The sequence below is a fragment of the Stegodyphus dumicola genome, chromosome 10, assembly GCF_044657685.1.
Source record: "Stegodyphus dumicola isolate Sdum_Otavi_A_Nest chromosome 10, ASM4465768v1".
NCBI classification, from domain to species: Eukaryota; Metazoa; Arthropoda; class Arachnida; order Araneae; family Eresidae; genus Stegodyphus; species Stegodyphus dumicola.
This window is the reverse complement of record NC_140777.1, coordinates 139,001,694-139,028,676: the sequence shown is the minus strand read 5'-3', so window position 1 is coordinate 139,028,676 and position 26,983 is coordinate 139,001,694. Positions and strand designations below refer to the sequence as shown.

Sequence of the window (26,983 nt, the reverse complement as noted above, 5' to 3'; positions counted from 1 at the left end):
TTAACCTTCCCTTTTTTCCTTCACTACCAGATAATCCACTTATAACCGATGTATACCAACATTTACATGTATAGAAACATCGCTCTACCTATACATGTAAATTATGTACATTTTCTACTGAAATGAAGTAGAAAAGAGGTTTTTTTTTTTTTTTTTTTTTTTTTTTTTTTGGAGCAGGAGTTAAAAGCAATCATGTGTTTAATATCATTTAACGCTTTCATAAAATATTCATTTGATTGGTATACGTTACTCTTAAAATAGTTGATGCTGCATTGTCTCTGTATGCTGGCTGTCAGAGAAACGTCAAATGTCTTACCTATAAAAATAAGGAAAAGAAATTAATTAATTTTTATCCTGTAAATGTAATTAAATTAAAGAAAACATTTAAGAGTCACATATAAAGTAAACAAAGCTATTTTTACATTGTGATTAGTATATTACATAGCAAGCTATTTTGAAGTAGGTGGAAGAACTTGAAACATTTCTTCTCATTGTGTTTATACATATATGGGTCAATGTTAAATAAATGCGTTAAAATTTCACAACAAATTCGAAAAGGAGAAAATAATAAATCTTCGATATCTAATCCTGTAACCCATAATACTTAACCCATAATTTTGAATTTGACTCTGCAAAAGACTTTCACAAAGGTGTAATGGATTTCCTTGAAATCTATCAAATTTTAGCTTCTTTAATTAATAACATTAATTTCAAACTCAGTTTCTTTCCTAATGCTTTCAGAATTCTAATATCTGAACTTTTCAAGTTTTATTAGTGTTTCCCTCGACAGATGGTGCTGCATTTGTTTTCTTTAGACACTTTTTAGTTCACACTCTTCCTATATCTTGTTCAAATTTTTAATCGTTAATAAAATACTCCATCCAAGTTCAAATAAATTTTGAACTTGGATGGAGGAGGAAAAATTTAAATAAATTTTGAACTTGGTAGAGGATGACACTTGATGTTAATACAGTGTGTTCACATCTTAAAAGTTTTTAAAATTTTTAATTAAAAAAAAACACTTTTTGTATTTTTAAAATTTTTCTTTGTTGATCTAAGTAGGAATTGACTTATTTTTTTTTTAAATTTAAGTAATTAATTTTCAATCGTTAATGAATACTTTTTATTCATCCACTTAAGTTCAAGTACATTTTTTTAAACTTGTAGTGGACGACACTTGATGTTAATATAATTTTTTCACATATTAAAAATTTTTAAATTTTAAATATGTGAAAAAATTATTAATATGTGATTAATTAATTTTTTTTTGTATTTTTAATTTTTTTTTTGTATTTTTAAATTTTTTTTTGTTGACCTAAGTAGTACTTTATTTTTTTTTATTACTTGTTTTATCTGAGCCTCACACACCGCAAAATATTTTTGTTTCCTAAGAAGAGAAACCTATGTCAAATCGGTAGAATTTTGTTTAAAATCGACGCAATCAAAATCGGCAGGATTTTAATTAAAATTATTTAAACATCTATAGGAATCAAGGGTCGCTATATCATTTTTACATCATTTTAACTTTTATATTGAGATTGATGTTTCCTAACAAAAGATGTGGATATTCATCAGAATTAATAAACAAGAATTCACATGAGACAAATCACCAAATGAATTGATACCATAATATTTACAAAATTTGCTTTAAATTTTGTTTCAGAAATGCAAAAGAAAAAAGAGAGCTTACTTTTAATTCCCTATACAAATACAGAATGCAAAAAAATGCAAATATTTTAAAATTTCATATTAAAAATAATATTCACCCATTAACGTAAGTAATAAAAATAATTTTATTTAAAATCTGTATCAATCTAAGCCTGCACTTTTACCTAATTTTAATGTTACGCTAACGAATTTCTTTCACGACTAAACACCTTTTCAATTAAAATGTATTCTTAATGTTTATCAAAATCTAATATGCAAACAAATTTTCTGGTGGTAAAAATAAAGCTAAGCAAATTAACTTATTATAGGAAAAATTAATATTCAAATATCAGTGATTATTATTGCTAGTATTATTATTGTTTTCGCAACAATTAATTGCTTTTATGAATATAAAAGGGTATCATCTATAACATCTGAAAAGCTGATAGCAGAAATTGTATTAAACAAACAGAAGTTGCTATATAAATTAGAGGAAAGATTACATGTAAGTTGAACAGTTTTTAAACGATTTTTATTATTTAAAACATTCTTTAATTAAACACGCACAAAAGAACTATTTTTTCGCACATTATTTCTTTAAATGTCTAATAAATAATGGAGATCGTGCATTTTGAAATAAAAATAAAAATATGATATAACCTATTAATTACTTTGCGAATTTAAGAAATTTAAGTGCGAAGAATATATTTTATAAATAAAGGTAACACACGAAACGTAAAAAACGCCCCTTTGGGCGCAATGTAAAATCTGAAAGCTTTCAGATTTTTGTTTTTACTTTATTAATTATTTATTTATTTCTCTTTGAAAAGAAATGATAATACAGTAGCAATTAAAAAAGTAAACTATTTCAACCCGTAGAAACTAATTTATTATATTTACGTTCAGTCAGGAAATACTTCTTTCTCCACTATTAAATAATATACACACTTAGTATCTTATAATAAGTAATTAAAGTATTTCTACTTCTAACTTTTAATTTATTAAGGAAATAATTAAGGGACATAAAAATTATTTTAATTTCTCCGCAGTTCCTCTGGCTTTTCTCATGTTAATTACTTACACTTTAGCTATTCATGGAGCAATTCCAGAAGTCAACTTTCGTACTGTCTCCCGCAGTAAATTTTCATTTCAGGAATCACTCTTGATTTGTTTAATTCGCTGTTTCTAATTATACTTAATATCGCATATTATATTCTTTTGCCACTTAAAGAATAACATGGGCTGTGTTATGTATGCTTTTCTACGATGATCAAACTAACATAAAACTATCATGTCGTGCATTTACTATAGTTAAGGCACTAATTCAAAAGTCAAACAACAAAAATCAGCGTCGTTATATTTTCAAATTTTCACAGGACTAGTTTCGATGGTTTTACCGAACCACCATCCTCAGCTGTCAAAACGCAAATGAACGAGATAAGATATAACGATTACATAAGATAAAAAAGCCTGGACAAAAAATAAGCTAATGGCGCCATCTGTTGATGAAACCAGAACTAAAACATAATTTCTTTAAAGGCGCCACTTTAATCAACAAATAGCCCCATTAGCTTATTTTTCTATCCAGGCTTTCTTATCTTACCTAAGCGTTATTGCGTTTTGACAGCTGAGGATGGTGGTTCGGTAAAACCATCGAAACTAGTACTGTGCAAATTTGAAAATATAACGCTGATTTTTGCTGTTTAACTTCTAAATTAGTATTTGTTCGGTGTGTTATTGTGTTTTAATTATAGTTAAGGCATTTGGGTACACTATCTTCTATTTAGCATAGTTTTATTGGCTCTAGTGTAGAATTGGGTGTTCCTTCGATTAGCGACAAATTTGTTCAGTTTAGCGATGAAACCCCATTTCTGGTTACCATCATAGTTTTAACTTTGTTTTAGCTTCCTGATTTGTTTAAGTGAAAATAGATCGATGTATACCTGGACAAAGTTAAGGCTTTGCGCAATGCCTGGTTTGTGCAATTCTCTGATTTTTTTAAGTGTATTTTAAGTTTCTTTGAATTTTTTAAAGTTTGACTTCTTATTTTGGTTTTGTGTATATATTGACGACATAATTTGGCCATCGTGAAATTGTGCTTTCCTGGCGCTGATCTTGGCGTCAAAAAAGAATCGTCAAAAAAACAAGGGGCACCTATTTGTAAACTTTTACCGTTTTATTATAAAATCAAAAGTTAGAATAAATTGAGTATGAAACCTTTATTTAAGAAGTTAGAGAGTTTACTTAGCTCAAATAGAACAGAAATGGAATACAGATCAAGGTTAACAGTCTTTACAAACATTTAAATCGAAATGTTGAAATAAAGAACTTACAATAGGCTAATTTATAAGTTTTAAATATCTTTAGGTTTACCTATTAGAGAATATTATCAAGAGTATATTCCATAAAAAAGGTAACATGGTGAAAAGTGAATGAAGCTCAAGTACCAATCTAGTGCAAAGACTTCTGCTTCTAAAAAATATAGGCAGAATCATCTGTCGCCAATATATCCTTTGGAGCTTATTTGTTTCTGACGTTGCCGTTTCATTATGCAAAAGTGACACTAATTTATTCTAACAAAAACGTTCGTCTGAAAAACTTCCCATCTTTTCTTTTTAAGTTTGTAACTGCGAAATTAATTCAAATTATCTGGTGTTTAATGGACATTCTATTAGGTTCTCAAAGAGGCAAGAATTTACTGATTAGAATAATGAATAAATAAGCTTATGTTTATGTTTTGAAATTATAAAAAGAAGTGTAGTACTTGTAAATAAATAGGGCTTTGAATTTATTCTTTCGGCTTACAATTCAAATAAATTTTTAAGTATTAAATCAAGGTTTCATTATGAAATACGAAACATAGTGGATTTATTTACCGAAACTGATATTATTTCATAATTAATGAGACTGGTATTAACCCAATAAATTGCATACTTAGAATTATGGATGCAACGTTAGCCATTTGATGGAAGAAAAATGCATTTAAGATTTAAAAAATCATTGGACCAACTAATCACATACAAATGCTTAAAATATTACTCAACTCTTTGCAAAAATTAAAAAGTGTATTAATTATATTAATTTTAGAGCAAAACAAGCAAATTAAATATTGAATTATTTACTTGTTTAATTCTAAAATGGCAAATGCTGTCTCAGTTGTTCTAGAAGGAGAAAACTGTGAAGGTAGCTTCAAAACAGCAATATTCCAAGGGACGGACCGAACTATGCGATTCCGGTATAACCGAAACAAGGAGAGAAATAGCATTGAAATAATGAGTCCTAAACATGAAATGCAGTTTTTAACAATTTTGTTCCCTTTACGTCTAAACATTTTTGTACTCACGATGTAAAAATACATATATTGTAAACAGTTCTGACGTAGACACCACATTAATTCCTTGTGCGGCTTATTAAATTATACAATTTTTTTGCTGCATTTCATTTAAACTTATTTCCTGGAATTTCATTAGAGATACATTTTCCATTCAATTAATCAGTTTCCACTTCGCAGCAAGGCAAAATACATAAAAACACACATCGTCTTCATTAAAAATTGTAAAATACAGAAAAACATAAAACACCAAATGCAGTTAAAACATTTTTTAAATAAAATTTTTAGAATTAAAATTAGAGTTTCTACGCAGAAACAAACAATTCGGCCAGCGGGCATGAAGACTGATTTTTCAGTGCACTAAACTGAAAGTTTACTTTTCGTCCCACTCGGCAGAAAGACACAGAAGTTGGTGTAGAAATTGACTTAATTAACTATTCTACTAAGAGCTTCAAATTCAAACAATTGGCGGCTACGATAGGCTTACTAGCACTTAGACAACTTTTAAAGTATTGATAATTCTACAACTAAAGCATGCAGATTAACTAAAGGTATAAAAACATTAACCGGAACATAAGAACGACATAATTTAATCACTTTTAAAGCAAAAAATGCACAATTTACCAACATATAAGAGCTAAAAATTGAGCTCATCGAGCTGGGTAAACAGGGTGGATATATATATATATATATATATATATATATATGTACTTCTGGAGAGGCCGATTGCAGCCAAAAAGGGAGGTGCACAACTACATGTTAAGCAGTCCTATACGCAAAATTTCACCGTTCTGAGGCTACTTGTTTTTGAGCTATAAGAGATATATACATACGTAGGTATGTATATGACAAAAACATCTCTCATGAATTCATTGACATTTATTTTACAATCCGTTTTTGGAAAATGTCCGTACATATAGATGTCACGAAAAAAATTCCTTCAAATGGATTCGAAAGAGGTCAAAATGGATATTTTCGTTTAAATATGATACCCGAAATTTTTTGCAATTACAATACTTACTCTACTTCGAACAAAAAAGTAAAATGCATCACCATAGCATAGTGAATGCCAAATAATCAACTGTGAAATCTACACCCATTGGAACAATGCGAATTCCAAATATTTAAGCTCTTTGGTAGAAACATGTAATTTAAAATTTAAACAATACTTAAAGTGTTTCTTACAAATGCCAATAATCTAAATTTTTTTTTTCAATATTTATTTAGTGCACATTTGTTATTTTGAAAAGACATTTGTCACTAAAGTTCCTTTGATTTAAGAATCTCAGTTCCTGAAACAGAAAATTTATAATTTATTATTAGTATGTTTGCAATTGTTTAGGCCTTTTGCAATTCATTAAAAAACTGATTCGTTTAAACTACGCTACTCTCAGCTTTTATAGCACAACTATCTTTGGAAGTTGTGTAATAATTAAGGAAAAGTTGCGAAATAGTTTAACACATATTATTGCAACAAAAAAACTTTAACATTCAGTATTACAAATATGGATGCATAACACAGAAATTTTAAATAAGAAAATTTTAATTGTAATTTATGAAACATGCATTAAAAATACGTTATAACGAGTTAGAATAACGTTATAACGAGTTTATAACGTTATGATGAGTTTTTAACGTTATAATGTTATAACGAGTCTCGTTATAACGTTATATATTACGTTATGATGAGTTTTTAACGTTATAATGTTATAACGAGTCTCGTTATAACGTTATATATTACGTTATAACGAGTATTCTTGTTCTCTCGTGGCACATGCGTACAACCAACTAGCACTGAAAAATCCGTTGAATAGTCCTTCTAACAATAATTTCGAAATCTGTGTTCAAAAACAAATAACTTATTTTTTGTTATGAAAACAAGCTTAAGCGGGGATTATTTCAAGAAGTTGATATCCGAACTGGGCTTATCCCAATTATTTTGGACAAACAAGTCTTCAAAATTCAACGGGAAAATATTAGTGCAACGGAAAAAATTGCAACCGAAGCACTTTCTACAAGCATATTTCTTTGAAAAAATGTAACAACTGAAAAATATTGAAATAAACTGATTTTCCAAAGGCATCCTCCTTACGTTTGTGGTTAGATATGTTACATGCAAAGAAATAGTCATATTACCAACCTAGTTGCCAGAATATGTTTTTAAACTCAATTTAGATTCCCTTTTATGTGGAACTGAGAAGAGAGGCTAACATCTCTGTAACAAGTGTATCACATACTTGGGAAAAGGATAAAAAAAGCAAACGCAAAAGCTCAGTTGAAAAGTTCTTCCTACTTAAAATCTTTTGCTGTTTGAATGTCAGCTAAGGTATTAATACTTTTTTTTTTAACATAGTGTTCGCTGCTTCGTTTTATCAAATACGTAAGGCTAAGAAGGTTAAAAATTTCTTACAAAGTAGCAAATTTCTTACAAAGTTCTTGAGTAAAAGTTCTTACAAAGTTCTTGAGTAAAACAGAGTAAAAGAAACGAGAAATCTGAAATCCGCTGAAGAATATTTTTCGTACTTTTCAAGAAACATTCGCATGCTACCATCATTTTAATATTTCTTTTTAAATCATACATAACTATCATATTATCTACTCTTAAATAAGATGAATATAATCACAAAATGTTTCAGATTTCTTGGTAAAAAAGTGATATTGGAGTCATGTCCAGTTTAACTAGAAACAAAATTTTACATCACAGGCATTAACTTTTGTTGCTCAGACGATTTATGTTCAGACACTTTTAGAATCCTCGAAAATATTTGAAATTTAAGCGTGAGAAAATAAAATTGCGTAGAGTCATTAGGTTATTTTGGAGCAGAAGACGTGAAAAATGTGCAATGCCCTCCTCGGGACTCCAGCCTGGTCCTCTCGATACGCGCCGAGTGTGCTAACCGTTACACCACGAAGGCATGCAGACAGAAAGTAACTTAAAAGGGGAACAGAAAACAAATGCTTTTGGTGATATATACCGGTAACGTTTGCTTAGTCCCAGATCTTTCGTTACTATTACAATGTTACTAATTCTTTTGTGCTTTCGTTTCTTTTCTTTTTCATAGCAGCATTTCCTTGACTATCTAATAAGAGAGAAAACATACCTGCTAAAAGGGAACAGTTCTAAATATCGTTTCTAGTATGTTTCCGTTTGGAAACGCTACCCATCAAATTTACGTATATTCGTTCACTAATGAAGACGAGTGTTTTATACGCAATAAATGTGCAGTTCTTGCATGATTTTTTCAGTAATTATTTTATTTTTAATTTTATGTCCATTTGTTACTTCTATTTTCATCCTGTCGTGAGATTTAAAATACATCGGATGTCCTCGGAAACATCTGTTTGAAATTAAAGAAAAAAGGAAATACATATATTATACTCCAGTACAATTTTTTTAAAGAAATTACTTCGCTAATCCTGGTTTTCAGTTTAAAATGAAGGTAAATTTCCAAAGATAGACATTATCAAAAATTCTAAGAATATTTGTGATTTTTCATTTCTTTGTTTATAATAGATATGAGTTTATTTTCCAATTATTGTTATTGTTAGAATACGATTAATAAGGATAATTATTTCATTTTAAGAACTATTATTATTTATCTAGCCTTTAAAATATTAAATAGCGAATAATTTTAATAATTGTAAAGCTAAGTTACCAATCGAACATAATTCTTAAATAATATTTCTGGTAAAGAATGCATTTATAAATTTCAGTTATATTTTAATAACAGTCTAATCTCTTGAGTTTGTGCTGGCTGAATGGGCGTTTTCGTATTTTTTTCTTATTTTTACCCGTCGCAAAACGTGGATACGGGACAGTTTCCCTTAAACTCTCTTATACTCCTCTTAATCGTATTTTCCCATAATCAACTAAACCAAACCAAACCATTCTAATCTAATAGTATGTATTATGTTATTATGTTTAGGATAATAAGTTGTAATAAAGATAATGCTTTTGATGAGATTTTTCGAAGTACTTCTGACTTAAAAATATATTAAAGTTATAGGATTTTAGTGCAATCCTAATTTTTTTTTATTTATTTTTTAAATCAGATTATTTTTAGTAATACATGTATAAAAATAAAGCCTTTCCCTATTACCAATAATAAATTTTAATTTAAAATTATCAGAAAGAATTGATGATGATTAAGTATATTTATGCATATCGTAAAATTAATCACAATGTCTTAATTAGCTAATATTACGTTTGCTAATTTTACGTAGTTAATTTTATATTTTGCGTTTACTGAATGAAACTTTAAATATATTTGTAGAATTTATATATATAACCAGCTTTCGGATATTACACATCTTAATTTACGTCCCTTCAGTTGCAAAGAATTTAACCTATAACTTTTATTTACCGTGACAATAATATAGTAAAGTTAATGAAAATCAGTCTTCAAGCATTTTTGGAAATCATAATATATTTTGCTCTAAGTAATCTCAATAGATAAAAAAATAAGTTAAAATTCAAAATAACTTGATGAAATCTTGAATTCAAATTGTATGTTTGCTTTTAGATAATAATATTTTAATAATACACAGATTTAAAGAAATTTCGAAGTTGTAAACTCAAAATTTGTATTAAAATATTTTTTTTCTAAAAAATGTTTTGAAGCCCAGACCATTGCGCTTCAAAACACTTTTCCCTTGATAAGTTCTGTTTGAAGCATTGAACTGAGGAGATCAATATTTCACTTTATTTTCTTATTTAACGTAATATTTTCAATATTGAAATTTTTACTTGTATTACCTTTGGGTACGGCTTTCTTCGAGATACAAAATGGTTAGGATCTTCATGTTAAAGAAATTGTAAACTTGCAATTTAAGCTCCAACTATTTCCTTATCTTCTAAAACGTTACATGTCTAAACGTTCATGTTTTGTATATATACATGCTGAAAAAAAGGGAGGTGCTCAACTAGATGTTATAGCAAATCCTTATGCATTTTACTATTCGTTTTGGATAAAAGAGCCATTTATTCTGTCCATACGTGCCGAAGTCATGCAACAAAATTTTTCAAATACACTCACGTTTGTGAAAATTGCAACACCATGAAGGACTTACGCGAGTGAGCTGAAATTTTCAGGAAATGCAAAGTAGCGCATGATAAGCAAATGATTAGAATTGCAAATCCGTAGCGCATGCGTATGCTGAGCAGCGCCCTCTGAACGGCTGATGGATCCGAATAAATAGACGGCTGTAGCGAGGCGTGTATGGTTATCGGTGGTTATCTGCTAGTGGTAAACGTTAACTCAATCTGTACTTATGCCTCGTCGACGAAAGAGAGCGAGATTTGAACAACTTACAGAGTTTGAACGAGGGAGAATCATCGGCCTTCGTGAAGCTGGATTGTCGTATCGTGCAGTAGCCTCTCGTGTGCAGCGTAACAGCAGCACAGTGATGCGCGTTTGGAAGCAGTGGACGGACGAGTGTCGGACAACTCGGAAATCCGGGAGTGGACCCCGAAATGTGACGTCAGCTCGCGATGATAGACACCTGGTCCGCATGGCGCGGACGGACCGTACAGCTTCCTCTAGACAATTGCAGCACTGTGGTCAATAGCTACAGGTGTTTCATTGTGTGCTTCATCAATTCGTAGACGTCTGCTGCAGTGTGGACTGCGCGCACGGACTCCTTTATACAGGATCCCCCTAACGCACGACCATCGCCGCCTGCGGCTACAATGGGCCAATCAGCATAGAGACTGGCGTGCTGATTGGCAGCATGTCGTGTTTTCTGACGAATCCCGCTTTAATTTGTGGTACCATGATGGCCGCATTCGTGTCAGACGCTATGCCGGTGAACGCCACCTTCCGGAGTGCATTATCGAACGCCACAGTGGACGAACACCCGGAGTTATGGTCTGGGGCGCCATAGCATATCATAGACGATATCAATTGCTACGAATTGTGGGCAATCTGAACAGCAACCGGTATATCCGTGAAGTTCTACAGCCCGAAGCTGTTCCCTTCCTTCAAAGCTTGCCAGGCGCTGTATTTCAACAGGACAATGCCCGCCCTCATACTGCTCGGATTGTTAAATCCTTCTTTGCAGCGCAGCAGGTACAGCTTCTTCCTTGGCCTGCGTGTTCCCCGGATATGTCGCCAATTGAACATGTGTGGGATGTCATTGGTCGGCGTCTTGCTCGTGATCCTCGTCCTGTTGCGTCTGCAGACGAACTTTGGGTACGCGTACAAACGATATGGAATGCTCTTCCTCAGTCAGACATTCAAACTTTGTTTGACTCCATGCCACGTCGTGTAGCAGCACTTATTGCGGCGCGTGGTGGCCACACAAAATACTGATTCTGATCTCTTGTTCTTGTTTGTTTGCTTTGAACATTTAATCATTTATTTGTACCACTACCACTCAACTGTGTATTAAATTGCATTCAATTATGACGATTCCTTCTTGGTGTTGCAATTTTCACAAACGTGAGTGTATATTCGAGAGCTGTCGAAATGGATATTTTCGTTGAAATATTGATGCCCGAAATAATGTACTTTTTTACTTCGTACAAGGAAGTAACAAGCAAGAATCACTGTAAAAAAATTTTCTGAGGTCCAGTTCTAAGCAGTTAAATGTGTTAGAAAATTATTTACGCTTATCGAGATTTTTTTAATTGGATCGAAAGCAAACAATTCATTCAGCATTAGCTTACAATATGTGCATAATGAGTTATTTATTTGTTATTAGTTCTAGAGAAATGTATGTTTCATACCTACCCTCCAAATCCATTAACATACTGGTTTAAGATTCCTTTTTATTTTGCGCTGGAAAAGTAATAAATCAAACTGGAATTCAATGTAGTTTCTTTGAACTGAAATTAATGGAAAGAATAATATTCAATATTTGTTGAATGGCTCTTCAGTAATAAAAAATTTGATCCCTGTTCCAAACCATACTTATTCTTCTGTTGTTGTTGATATATAAAAAACATTGTTCTGATTCTTATGTTAGTATGTTACACAATGAATTCGTTGCCTTGAATTTATGTTATGTTGATTTATTTCCACGAATAATTGAGTTAACATGCTTGAAATATGTGTAAGATAATGTGTCATAGAATATAATAACTTTAATAATATTTTACTCACTTCTAAAGTAAATTGGGCGATTTTTTATCGTAGCTTAAATTGTTAAAAAAAATAGCTCGATGATTGAAAGAAAAGAAAAGAAGCGAAGAGGGAAAAAAGGAGGAACACAGACGATAATCTAAGTTGTTTCAAATTTGAATTTGATAAAAAGGACAAGATGTGAAATAACAAGAGGATAAAATTACGAAGTAGAATATAGAATATATTACAGGCAAACGTCTAAAGTGTGTGTGTGTGTGTATGTGATTATGGCAAAGCCTCGAGGGCTATCTGCCTAAGAGGAGGGATGCCTTCGTGGAGGACTTTCTAAGGGAAACTGGCTCGTATACACGTTACACATGGGGAAAACCACGAAAACGCCCATGCAGCCAGCCCGTTCGCGGGATTCGAACCTCGGACCGAACTACCAGTGTTCAGCGACTTTACCGCTCGGCCGCTGGTGGGCCGCAAACGTCTAAAGAAATTGAAGATAAAAATGGAAAAATTAAATTAAAATATAAGAAACGCATATTTTCAGATGTAAATATTAAAGAATTACTACGCCGTAGAAGTCATAGCCTGAGTTTTCCAATATGCAACCTTTAAGTTCTTTCTTCTGAACCAATTGTTTCAAAGATTCGCGGCTTTAGTGTGGAGGAGCTATATTTTTTATGACGCACTGAAATGTTCGACACTTTTATATATTTATTTACTATTATTATGTATACTGAATTCTGTAGTTGCAAATACACATTCTGCGCCATATGCATTTTGTTGTTTGAAGCTTAAAACTCACATGCTTGAAATATGTGTAAGATAATGTGTCATAGAATATAAATATTCCCAAATATTAGACGTAAACTTTAATATTTGTTATTTTGGTTTTTACTATTTTTTCAATAGCATTGCAGCTCAATAAAATGAATGAATGTAATTTAATGCCTGGCATGGGCATTCTAAGTTCAGTTAGAATTGAAAATTCTCGATATTCTTTCAGAGTGCCTCAATTACGCTTCTAGCGTTTAGAATAACGTTCTACTAAATCTTATCTTATGGAGATGCTAATTTTTTAAAATCTATTCGAAAATTATAAATTTATAATTACACTTACTACACAGGAAAATTCAAATTCTAAAGAGATGTTCTATGCTTTTTTTTGCTACAGAAATTTGCCTTATCATATTTCTCATAAGTGGTTTATATTTTGATATGCTTAAATAATGATACCAAGTGTAAGGTTTTTAAGCTAAAGTAGGATTTAACATAGAGATAATGCAATATTTGTTCAAGCTTAAACTGGATTTAGTACAGTATTTAAAAAAATTGTCTATTTTTTATATTAATTTCCTATTTAGACTATCTCGCTTGAAAACAATTTTGATGCGAATATGTATCATTTTATGTTTCGTGAGAAGATACATATTGTTACGGATTTTGTATTTAGTTGACTATTTTTATTAGAATTGTGATTAAAATTGTTTTATTTTCCCGTGCAATGCAGCGCGTGACGAAAGAGAAAGCTACGCCGGAAAAATAAAAATACAGGAGCACGCGAAATTTAATAAATATATATCTTGTAATTTATATTTAAATTCAATAAATGTAATTGTGTGTTAGCTGTAACTGTAATTCTACTCTTTTGCTTTCAGAAATATCGAGAAAATAGAAATTACCAGAATATTCTCGTACACGACATTTCAGTTCAGTTGTTTACTAAGTTGTTTTAGTGAGATGTTGTTGTTTATTAGCTGCTGTAAATTTCGATCGGATTAGTTTTCTCTGCGCTTTGAACTGTTTAACGTTTTCGTAGTAAAAATATAGCTACTGATTGTATTGCGTGACATTGTGATATTGTACGAATATCTATGAGGGGGGAAAACCTAGAGTTTTGTTACATTTCTTGCGATAAGAATAAATTTTATTAACTTTTTATCGGACTTGTACATTCAGTCTATTACGAACCCGTACAATATTGTTACCGAATATTGCAACAGTATTGTTATCGAAATTCAAATACACATTAAAACTTGTAATTTTTTTTCCTTTTTTTTATGTTTTATGTTCGAGGGTTTGCAGTGTCCCACCTCCTTTGGAAGCATAAACTAACTTGAGACTCACTCTGAATGTAAGCGATTTATCGCTATGTCCAGTTATCAGGACTTGGATTCCTCTTTACTTGCTTTGGAAACATGAACTGTCCTGACTCGGAACAGGGAGCTTAGTCAAGCTATGTTCAATAATTTGTGAAGTAGACAATACACACAGGAAGGGTATACAAAACCATTTATTTTTCTATCTTTACAACGGTCTCCGGAACTTCGGAATACAGAGACCAAACACTTGTGGTCTGAACGTAAGAATATAAAATTACTAACTAAAAACTCTAACTAAAACTAACTTTGGATTAATATACAAGTGTCTAACTTCAAGATTGGTCGTTATTTAACAAAATCCGTATGTAGTACAGAGAGCTGCTAAAACTACGATACGTTTGAACTTATCAAGAGGACTAAACCTCTGGCCTTGAAGGCAACCAGCAACCGAGTAAAACTGCTATGGCAAGCGGCCTGCTTCTAATAACTTCTTCCTCTCTCTTGCTTGGCAAAAAGCCACAACTTAAGTACTTGGCGTTAGCAAGACAAATTTGCATAAATAAGTTAAAGCTTTTAATTCTGGCCGGAAGTAGAAAATAAGAAGTGATAGTAAAGATTTAAAATAAAATAAACGTTAGTAAAACTTAGGATCCTTACACAGTAAGCCAAAATTTTACAGATCCTTTAAGAAAATTCAGTATTTTAAAAGAAGATAGTTTTTGGGCTTTCAGAACCAGCCAGCAGTTGAGGCTTACCTTAAAAGTAATGAATTCAAAGTAAAGCTAAGTAAAGTCGCAAGTAGCCAAAGGCTACAGAGAATGAATAACGCTCAAGTTGTCTCTAACCTAATAGCGATGTGACATACCTAATGGCAAGTCGCAAACGGACTGCAATCAAGACTTATTATTAACGTGCAAATTAGTAACGTGCCCGGGAGTAACGTTTAATCAGAGGGGAACACGGTCTAGTTCAACTATCTAAAACCATCTTTTAAATACAATCGCTTTCTACCTCACTTGAATACGAGCGAACTAAAATGAGCGTTCTGGCAGGAAAACGGAAAAGAAGAAAGTTAATAAAGCTATATTTCATTGGTGAATCTTCGGATTATGGTAACTTGGCGATTTTTTGGCAAAACTTTGGCGAACAATCCTGCTACAGCAACCTGCTAGTTTTTTTTTTTTTTTTTTTTTTGGACGCCATTTTGTTTTCACGAAGTAAAGGCATGTTTTTTTTTCTTTCCTTTTTTTTTTTTTTTTTTTTTTTTCTCAACATTTTTTCCAACAATCTTCTAGTCGAATTACACTTATGCTAGAAATTTTATGGAACAAAAGAGCTTAATCATGAAGAAGATTAGGTTCGAAATTGGAAGAAAGTGTAGAATCGCCCACTACTTGCCGCGTTTTTAAGAATTGCATATACACAGTATCCATGTACACGTCGACCTATTTTCACTTAAGAAAATCCCAGAATTGCACAGAAATGGCATTGCGCACACTTTTGACTTTATCCATGTACACATCGACCTATTTTCACTTAAAAAGTCAAAGAAAATTGACAATAAGCCAATTAATTCTTCTTACTCTTGTAAAAAGCGCCAAACAAATAAGTGAGCGATTATGCACTTTTAGCAGCGAAATTGTTTCTAACTGCTTATTAGCTAAAATCCCGATTGGAATTTTCCTGAAAATGTCACATGACATGTCTCATGATCTCTCACTTCTCTGAGACAAAATAATCTGTGATTCGAACTGTGTACTTCTCATATTATTGCTATTTATATTTAAGTCCTAGCTAGTAACTTTTATCGCCTTACCAAAATGTTGCCAAACTACCTGTTACCATATTCCAAAGATTATTCTAAGAAAGATAATAAAGCTAATTAACATAAAAGTAACTAGTTAGAAAAAACACAGATCTTTACAGATTTATTGAAAACAAAAGGTAAAGGACAAGATTAATTAGTCACATTACAGCAGTTCAGCATAACTCTATTGAGTTCAAAGTTGCAACATCTGAGAATTGCTGAGAATACTTTTTATTATCTGAGAATATCTTATATTATCTGAAATTATTTATTTGTGATAAAATATCGGCCTTCGAATTACGCACGTAAATGCAGCACAGCTCTGTCATTTCAAAAGAAACCTTTTAGAATTTTAACTTGATATACATTACCATTTACGGAAAAGAAAACGTTCTTCTTTGAAGAGACGAAAAGAAAAAAGCATCTCTGCTTTAAATGAGTTGCACGGTAATGAGCTCATAAAAAGGCTGGAACACGCCTCTTTCATGTTATGGATGAAGTTGCTATTATTGTTTTCTTTTCTGGGTAAACCGAAAATTGTTTTCTTCGCAAAGAGTGACTTTTAATAGACTTCAGTCCCTCTAGATTTGAGTTTAATCCACGTTCGTATAAAAAAAGGTTGATGTGAAGTCGTTTCAGTGTATTGACTATCACTGAGTAGTTCATAAAATGCAAGGAAAGTAAGAATCCTGGGAAGCGAAAGGATGGATTTCATTTCTAACTCGATAAGCTTCAAGGAATTGCCAGAAAATGCTGCACAAAGAGGATAACTGCTGTTGCGAAAAATCTTTCAAGAATTCAGTTATATATTTTATATTGTCGCATTTTGTGACAGGTTCAAGCCAGAATTTATTTTATTGTACATTATTCGTTTTAAAATACTGAAGTTGGAGATTTTCGGCTTTGTTAATATTTTTTCTGAAATAAACTGGCAGCTATTACAAACATTTAAATTTCTTATTTTTAAAATCTTTATGGCTTTTTATTAATCCATGAGAAGAATATTTAGGTAATCATATGAAGATTTTGTACTTTGTTTGCAACTTTTGGAAACTTACTACTACAATACAGTAGATCTATAATATCCGAACTCCGAGGATCTGAGCTCCAATTAACTGCATTCTTCGTAAAATGCGAAGTGCAATTAAGCTTGTTTTAATTTTTACCCCGAATGGGTTATTAGTCTCGAAACGGGATTTTGCGTCGTACACTATAATGGTGAATCACTTTGGAAATTGTTGCCACCAAATATTATCGCCTTGTATTATTTTTAAAGAAATTAGGTAATAGAAAATCTGCATGTATGTATGTTCCTTGCGTAGTGAAAACATAACGGTACCTAGAGCCGTCAAATTTTGAATTATGTAGTCCTCCAACCGAGCATCTGCACTTGGAAACCCGAATTTTTAATTTCGAATTTTATATTTAATATTTTGTAAAACTTAAATAAATTTTTAACGAAATCAGAGATTTGAAAGCGATCAGTGGCAACAATGCAAGGATTGAAACATTGTTATCTCCAGCGCCCGAGACTAAACATCGGAATTTTAAGGAAATGCTGTTTTTAAATATTTTGTGATTTTGTTATTCAATTGAGTTTTATGTGTTGTAACTGCGAACATGATATTTAATTAATAAATTTAGCACAGAAAACGTTAATAATGAAAAAAAAAAAGATTTTACAAGTTATTATTACTAAGAATACTGCACATTGATATGGTAAACGGAGAAAAGACCGAAAAAAGAATAGAAAAATGTATGCCAGAACTGCATTGGGAATTCTAAACACATGCTGATTTAAATTTTGTTTTTAATTTTGCTGTTTTATTGCGTATGACTTAAGTGCAAAGAAAATAATGGTTAACAATAAAGCTAAAATGACAAAAAGAAATGGATTAGCAGGAGTGAGTGCAACAGTAGGCTGGCAGACTGCGAGCTCAGCGAGAATGTAGAAAAACCTTAAAAACCCCTTTTGGGAGACCGCTAAAATCTGAGCACTTTCTGTTTTATTTATTCTTTCGTCATTTCAAATAATATAAAAATTATCCTTGTATGCAATGTAGATTTAATTTTAAAAAAATGCTTTTAATTCTTGATATATATATAATTAAAAACATTAATTACTTTTATACAACTAAATTACATAATTTTTCTCTTTTTAAGTATACAAAAGATACATAACGTTCCCATAATAATTTAATCTCAAATTCATCTTTCTTTCTTTCTTTTCACCATCGACGGAAAAGCTGGCCCACTGGGTTAGGTGTTTTTCAGCCTGTTGGATCCCGTCGATGGAATTAAAAAAAGGTAAATGAATAAATATCAATAAAGAACTTAGTACTGTGTCCTCTGGGGATTGGCCACGAAACGAGGAACATTGAAGTAAGAACCAGAACATGGAAAGAAGTTGCATGGTGGGGACTGCTGAGACTAAGCGGAACACTTTTCACTATTATCGTATATGTTAGGCATACAGTTATATTAAGGATGTGCTATAAAAATCAGGTACAGATGTGAAGATGACCAAATACTCCTATAACATCTTTCGCTATTCTACCTGTACCATCGCTATTGATAAGCTCTACTGACAAACCATAAAACTGTCCATCTCGGCCATCGTTAAAATCTGAACACTTTCAGATTTTTTAATAGCTTCGTTTCCTAGATAAATGGTAACAAATCTTAAATAGTATAATGATTTTATCTCATTTCAAATTTACTAGTTTATGTGAGCAGTTTTAATTTAATTTTCAGAATTCACTAAGTTGAATCGAAAAATTCGCCTAAACATTTCTATATTTATACAAACACTATTTAGTTATGGCTTGAGATTCGGATTTTTCGTTATTCAGCAATAAGCAAACTTAACTGTTTTTAAATTGGTTCGCGATGAACCCGGTTTCCTCTGACAATCGGGAATTGATTGAATTTTAATTTTTAACCTGAAGTGAAGAATAGACAACATATTTTTGTTTAAAAACGACTTGATTTAAAAAAGGCGCACAAAAAGGAATTTGGTGTCATAACAGAATAAGAAAATTAAAACAATGCAAATAAAACAACTAACGATTAATATAATGAACAATGACTAAAATAACTGTTCCAAAATTCTCGCTCTTTGAAGCTGCATAGCTAACAAATGCTTTGCCATGATTAACTACTTAATTAACTACTCAGTTACAAACGATCGTGGGTTTTGTAGCCTAACATAGATGAGATGAGTTTATGGCACTTCCAAGTTGTAATTTAGGCTGGGTGAGTTGTATTAAATGCTAAACACAGTTGCTGCAAACTGTAGTAACACACTGAAACAGAGTTTGGAAAGCTCTAGCATAAAGCCTTCTTTTTCTTTTTTAAAGCTTTATAATAGCTCTGTTTCTCACCTCATGCTTATGGATTTAGGTAACTTCTTTTATTGTTTTACTATGTATGTTATGTTTACTATGTGTAATAACAATACAGTTGTCTACAGGTTTTGGCAAAAGAAAAATCTACCTCTGCGTTTCCAAAAAAGTTGTAGTGGCTGTGAATCTATCTCGAAGATTACACTTATTGGTTCTCAAAACGCAGCTAAAACGCAAAAAATATACTTACTGTTATCATAGAATAATATTATGAATAACAATATTTTTAATAAAACCATGCAGGCTACTTTTATCTTTTTCAGACATTTGTTAAAGATTTTAGACTATAGTACAAATTTAGTACAGAATTAAATGATTTTTCCCCCTGAACATTTCTGTAAATTTATGTGTAGTGAACAAGACATGCGAAGAGACATTGGATTGCAGTATGTTCAGTATGTTGACACACACATAACAGAATTCCAGTTATCTTGATACTTTTCGGACCTGTAGTTTTTTAGATTGCTTATTCGTCTTTCAAGACCAGGTAAAAATACGTTAACATTTAATTTATTTGTATTATTTCGCACTTTTTCTTTAATCAATACAACATAAATGGATAATACAGTACATCATTTATTTTTAAGAAGTCATTAAATTTATTTATATGAATATTAACCTGGTAAAATTTTAAAATTAGGGACTATGTTTTAAGAATGAAAAACATAATGTGTCAGCTTTTTTGAATTTTTAGTTTTATTAATGTGCTAAAGGTAAAACAAGATTATGCACTTACTTTTAGTGCATGTTTTAGTAAAAAATAACCTTTATTGTTTTGTATCATTTGAAATAGAAGTAAAGACTGTTTTTTATTTCATTTTATTTGAAATTGTAAGTAAATAAATAAATATCTCAATAAATAAAAAATGCATTGTTTTATTTTGTAGGAAAATAACTTGTATTTTCAGTTACGAAAATTTATAAACGGAAAAGTAAAATAATCTTATTATATCGTAGAGTCATTAGACTTTTTGAAGCAGGCGTGGACATCTGGAACTCTCGAATACGTGCCGAGTGTAGTACCATTACACCACGAAGGTGCTCTGAAAGGAGGAAGAAAGTAGCTTATGTTCCTGCCTTTAAAGGGCAACTGGGGATTAGGGGAGCCAATATACTGATAGTGACGAATTATCTTCCACAAGCGCTTAGTTCGGGCGCCACTAGTAGATGTCATTAGATTATTTTGAAGCAGGAGACATAAAAAATTAGCAATGACCTCGCTTGGACTCGAACCTGAACCTCTCGAATACGTTCCGAGTGTGCTACTGTTACACCCCGAAGGCATGCTGGGAGGAGAGAAAATACCTTACAACATGTTTAAGAAATGACTTAATATATATTTCCATGCGAGAAACACAGTAAAATTCATACTTGGCCTCCAGAAAAAAGATAACACATTTATTGAATTTTTTTATTTTATTGTGATTCCAAATAGTGTTAATATTTAGGTTGTATGTGTATGTCTAAATGACCGCATTGTCAACAGAAAATTTGGAAATACACTACTATTAAAAATTAAGAGAATTTTCACATTCATTCGACTATCGACAGAACTGCTGGACACAATGGAATGAAATTTGAGATAGATATAGGTTGATATAATACATAAAAAATTACCACTCAAGGCTGAAGATACATATGGGTAGTCATGCATAAAGCATAATGAGCTCGGGAGGTTTGAAACAGGGGTTGCAAGATCGAACTAAGGAAGCTAATAAAAATTATTATCTTTACTATCAGTCATACAACTCTCCCAACGTGACTTCATTATAACTCAATTTTGAGAATCTGGAGAATACTGTGAGGGAAATACGAGTTTCTGTTGTCTTCCTAAGAACACCTAGACATGTTCTGTAGGACTAAGTTTTGAAATCTAACTGGCCGGTCCTTCTGGTTAAAATTTCCAGAAAATTAGCCACCAGATTAGACTTAAACAGACGAACATCATCGTTACTGACAGCCAAATGAATCTCTGAAAAGGCGAATATAGAACCTAAGATCTCATCTGTTTTCAAAACACTCTGATGCTTGCGTTATACTATACTCACTCATAAGACAGCCTGTTTAGCATGGTGCAGTTATCATCGAATTTGCATCAAGTATCAACAGGAACTCGTTCTCGGCATGGATGAGTCTGCTTATAATCTCAGTCAGTCACATTGGGTGAGTCATTCTCTCTCATTCTTGACGTCATTTCATCTGCAAAGATTCATGAACTTGCTGCATGTTACTCAGCTTCCATTAAAATGACCAGTACGACTACGGACTTTTGATTGGCTGAGTAGGCGTCATGTTTGATGAGGATAAAAACCTTCTTGAAAAAGGCTCTGCGATTGCTATAAGTATAAAGAAGAAGAGAGAAAAGAAGAGATCTTAGAGACCTATGTTCGCCTTTAGTGTGAAATAAGCCTTCATTTCATTTTTATCAGTGACAGTACTCGTCAACGTAAGGCTAACATGATGAGGATTTTTTGGAAAGATATAATACCCGGATGGATTGACTGTAGCTTCAAACATAAATTCTATTAAAGATATCTAAAAAGCCCTTGAGAGGGCAATTCAAACTCACCTTCTCCCTCCCCCAAATCTTCAGGATCTGAAAGGCACCTCTGTTATAGGGTGGACCTGATTGTCACAAACCGTCTCTTTCCAGTATGAAGCCAGGGTTTGGAAGCTGTATTACTTTCCAGAAGGGACCATACTCCTTATTTACCTCCCTTTTGCAGTGCGATCTCGCAATCTCTGTTTTAGACTTTCCTGCGACGAAGACATTACTCCATATCACGCACGTATACCCTGATTTTTTTTAATTTTTTTTTTTTTTTATTTTCACAACCTATAAGTATGTCCCCACCAAATTTCAATTAAAATTTGTCCAGCAGTTCTAGATATAAGCAACCAAATAACAGAATCTCTTAAATTTGAATTTCAGTATTTTTTACGTTTAAACATTCTAACAAAAACGATACAATTTTTTTTGTTCCTTTCGACGGAAGGAGGAAAAATGAATATAGTAGTATTTACTAGTTGGGCAAAGGAATTCATTAAATATGCATGCGACAAATAATGGATCAAAATTTTATTGCGCTTTTGTATTTAAGTTATCCGCACTACATTTAATATGTAAAAAAATTAGCTTGATGAAGAAAATTTAGAAGGAAAAATAATTTCATTTTATGAAATCTACGATTAAATTCGACAATGATACAAAATTTTGATCAAGGTTAGTAAATATATTATACCTTTCATTTAAAGAAGCAATTACTTTTAATATAGAAAAAAAATTCTTTTCCTTACTGCAGGAAATCTGGAAAAGAAAAGAAATTCTATTATCAACCTAGAAAATTGTTTGACTTTCATAAACTTGTTTTATTCAACACCTCCTGTTGTTTGGGCTTCACATTTATCTACGGAAGCTCAAGCACCACAGTTCCTTTTGCTATGTAAAAAGAAAATAAGAAAACCAATATTAGGTCCAGAGGGCTTAACTAAGACCACCCCTCGACGATTGGAGAAATCTTCCTATCTCTAAAATGCTTGAACTCTCTGAAGGATTGCATTTTTTACTAAATGTTAAGGTACTGGCTTAAGGCTAAATGGTTCTTGTTTCGATTGAGTCCAATTTCAAGGTACCGTAGTCAATTTTTACGGTGAAAGTAAGGCAGACATTTTCAGTGGTTCAAAGATTTCGGGAATAGAAGTTGAAGAAAGAACTTATCTTTCTCGAAAGATCCCCTACGGACTTAACAATGCACAGCTTAATACGCCCAAATCTTGTTAAAGTTTCGCTGTTTATGAAAGTCTCTGAAGACTCAAATTTTTATATATTCTGTTTACGAGTATTTTCATGCATACTTTCTGAAAACATACGCCCTCGAATGAATGCTACAATATAAATAAAGAAAAATGAATTTAAAATACAATATTAAATTATTATAAAACTCGAGCATTAACTTTCTTTAAAGCACTGCAATTTTCATTTAACTTAGTAAATTTGGTACATGCCTTCACTTTAAAATATGTTTAAGAAATTTATATTTTCACTGAATGAAACTGTTTCTTAAAGAATATAAGAATGGATAAAAAATTAAAAGGATTTATACACATCAAAAAATAAATTAAATGAACATCATAACTATCTCACGCCTGAAACCATAATATGGATATAGGAAGATTGGATAACACAAAATTTAGAACGCAACACTTTTACCGTCAGAATAAACACGGCATATATTTATGAATTATAGTCAACTTGTTTACAGAACTATATAAAGCACATAATACACAAATAAAATAAAACCTTTAGATTGTGGGGATTTATTTAATTTTACTAGCAGTTAATTTTTAGTGAAAGCAACTTTGCTTTTAGTCTCGCTTCCACCCACGCTTTCCTGCCAGAATGCTAATAACCTAGCCCGCGTATATTCAAATTGAGAAATAAAGAAGTCCCCTGCTTGAAGACCACGTTGCTATTTTAAATTACTAGCTATTTGATTCTGTGGCGTTGAGTGCTCCTAGCCTTTAAGCTTGTTTCTGCCGGTTTCTACGAGTCAGAGCCTCCCTGGGCGTTAATTTATCTTGTAAGCCATTAGGCTAAATTTAATTCACTTTATTTTAAGTTAAACGTTGCTTGTTTAAGCCAGAAGAATTGGCTTTGTGTAAGCCCAAGTGCCCCAAATGCGGCACTTGGGCTTACACAAATGGACAGATGGCCCCACTTTGGCCCATTTGTGCAACTATTTTTTGATTGAATAAAGGTTTCTGTCGCCCCTTCTTCTGACTTTCTGTTATCATTAAGACCTGGTCATAATTCCTCATGCAGTCTTTTAGAACTCGTTAGATTATTCTACCAAAAGGAAGGAGACTTTATAAGATTTAGAAAATATCAGGGCCAGTTAGAAATGTGTCAGGCATACAAAATTCAACTTGTGGGAAATATTTTGTGTATTATGCACTTAACACTCTTGAGTATAATATGCAGGTATTCCCAAACATCATTATTCCAAGGACTAAGGAGAAAAATAATAAATCCTCTGAGTAACAGATATTGGGAAATCAAACAAAAAGAAGAGACTCATGAAAAATTCAAAATATTCTGGAATTTTACTTATTATTTTTTTTCATATGACTTGGTATATTTTCTAGAATTTCCAACATTTAATAGATTTCTTCCTTTTTTCTGTGCCATTACATTTACAACATCTCACGGAATTTCACTTTTAATTTTTAAAGTAGCATTTCTTTTGACGTTAAATTTCCCTTCAAGGATTTTGTTGCAATGCTCTCAAACTTACTCGGCTATCTGATAATGTTTGTTCAATCAATGTAAAAGTTACCTTTTTTTAATAATTTTTCAGAGAGACTTTTGTCACAAGCCAACAGAATTATTTTTCTTTAAAATAAAATGGGAAGAAAGAAATTTCACCCATCCGTGTGATGATCAGTGGGGACGTGTTTTATGCAGATGGGCTAGGGACATTAGAGTTTGGATTGCTGTGTAAAGAGCGGCAGCATAAAATTTATCTGTTTGAATGTCTCCTCGTAATGCCAGTGGATATAAAAGAAGGTTTAAATAGTTTTTTTAACTGATGTTAGCCAGTTATCAGTGTAAACTGAAACGGAATTGGCAAAACGATGTTACTGTTTAATGCGGTGCTAGTTTATACCTGCAAAATTTGCACCTATATTACAAGATTTATAAGTTTTTATAATTTTTACTAACTCTTTTTACAAACTTTTAAATTAAAATATTGAAAATTTTAATATTAACAATATTAAAAAATTTGAATTAAGTATGGACTTTTAAAATGTTAGTTTTTAATCCTGGTTGGTAACGTTTTAAGAACTTCGTAATTTAGAAAAATGCTGAAAGAAAGATAGGAAAACAAAATGCTCTTGCAGCCGTGTTCGGAAAAAAGGAAGGTGGTGTAAATTTTCTTTTACCTGTGTCTTTGAATGGAAATCCGGGCTGTAATCGAGTGAGAAAACAGTTTTTCGTCTCGCTGAGGTATTTAATCAAGAAGTCCGGTTCTTTCCTCTTTTGTCTAGAACAGAATTAAGCATTGGGTTTCTACAAGTACCTTGCGGAATCTGGCGTAATAATTCTTGATTCTGGAAGCTAACAAGAGTTTTGAAAACTTTCCTACAGAATTATATTCCTTTTGCTTGGGTGTCAGGCAATTTATCTTATTTGTTCCTGTTTGCTTAAAAGAGGCTTAAAACTAAGCTCTTGATTTAAAATGGAATTTAATATTCTTAAAGGAACAAATATTAGCAGGAGGATGGAGTTACCAAGTTTACATCGCAGGTTGCAATGACTGAATTAAATTTCTTTGAGCCTTAGCTCTGGGAAAAGGAGAGAGAGAAAGAGACAAAGAGAGGTTCTTTACTTCAGCAAGCGAATTTTTGTCTCTTATTCTCAGGCCAACAGTAGCGTGGATGTCTATGTGTGAAGTCAGAGGTAAGTTCCCTTTCGAAATCCTGCCAAGAAAATTTATCCGCTGTCATTGAATTTTTTTCAAACACGTTGAGGATTTGTTGAACAGACATCACTTCCCTGCATTTCTGGTATTAGTGGCATCATTATTTCATATTTCGGGCATTTCATTTGCCTCCGTAGTATTCAATACATTTTCAGTTTCCGGAATACCTGTATAATGCAGCATCGTTAACGTCAGCCTGCATTGTAATTTAGTTTTAAGAGCTAGGATTACAATTCCTTATGACTATACCGAGTCCATTGATTCCATATCCTGCATAGAGTCATGGTATCCCGACCAACTGAGAGCAGCAATATTGCGGTAGGCTGTATTCTTTTCTCGGTCAAACTCAAACGCGTGCCGATAGACATTTCTGCTTCTTACACGAGGCATTACAACAGCTTTCTTAATCGAAGACAATGTTTAAATGCAAATTGAGCATAAAAATTATCAAATCTCTGGTTTTATACACATTGTACGTGTCGTTTCTGCGACCTGCTTTGCATGAATATGCTGAACATCGAATCTTTTGTACGTCATCACAACATGCTCTATCTGTCATGCGAATTTCACATGTAAAAGCTGTGCCGTCTTCCTAGTGTAGCAATTTTAATAGCGTGGTGTAGTATAATATTACAGTAACAGCTTTGGTAGATACACTTTTAAGGAAAATTCGTGCGAAGGATTACTAAGCAGCTCATAAAAGACAAACAAATGATGTAAATATTAAAACAATTATTGCTTACATTTATATGGATTATTTAGTTTTACTAACCTGTTATTTTATGTTAATTTCCCTTGCTGTCATTCTCACCTTCCATTTTCCTGCCAGAATATTAATTTCGAGTTCGCGTGTATTCAGATGAGGTACAAAGGAAAGTATTAAATGGCAGAATCAGAACGTGTTCAGCCTACTGAAGGTCACGTTTGCTAATTGATTCTTCTGACAGTACTATATTTGCGGCGTTGATTTTTTTTTTTTTTTTTTTTTTTTTTTTTTTTTGATTAGGCTTGTCAGGCAGCTGTTCGGTCAGAGCCAACTTCCATGTTTATCTGTCTGTGTAGCCGTTGTGCTAACTTACATTTTTCTTAGGGCCCACCAGCGGCCGTGCGAAAAAGTCGCTGAACACAGGTAGTTAA

At 32.1% G+C, this 26,983-nt stretch overlaps 1 protein-coding gene across 2 annotated transcripts in view; it reads right to left on the bottom strand.

Annotated features, from left to right (window-relative positions):
* Positions 1-26,983, bottom strand: part of LOC118189579 (uncharacterized) — a 1,110,938-nt gene that overhangs the window by 475,158 nt on the left and 608,797 nt on the right. For both annotated transcript variants that reach the window (XM_085825600.1, XM_085825599.1), the window contains exon 3: positions 251-316. Coding sequence is in view for 1 of the 2 variants with exons in the window: in XM_085825599.1 (XP_085681725.1) it covers positions 251-316 (66 nt within the window). In the remaining variant the exon portion in view is untranslated. The remainder of the gene's footprint in view (positions 1-250; positions 317-26,983) is intronic.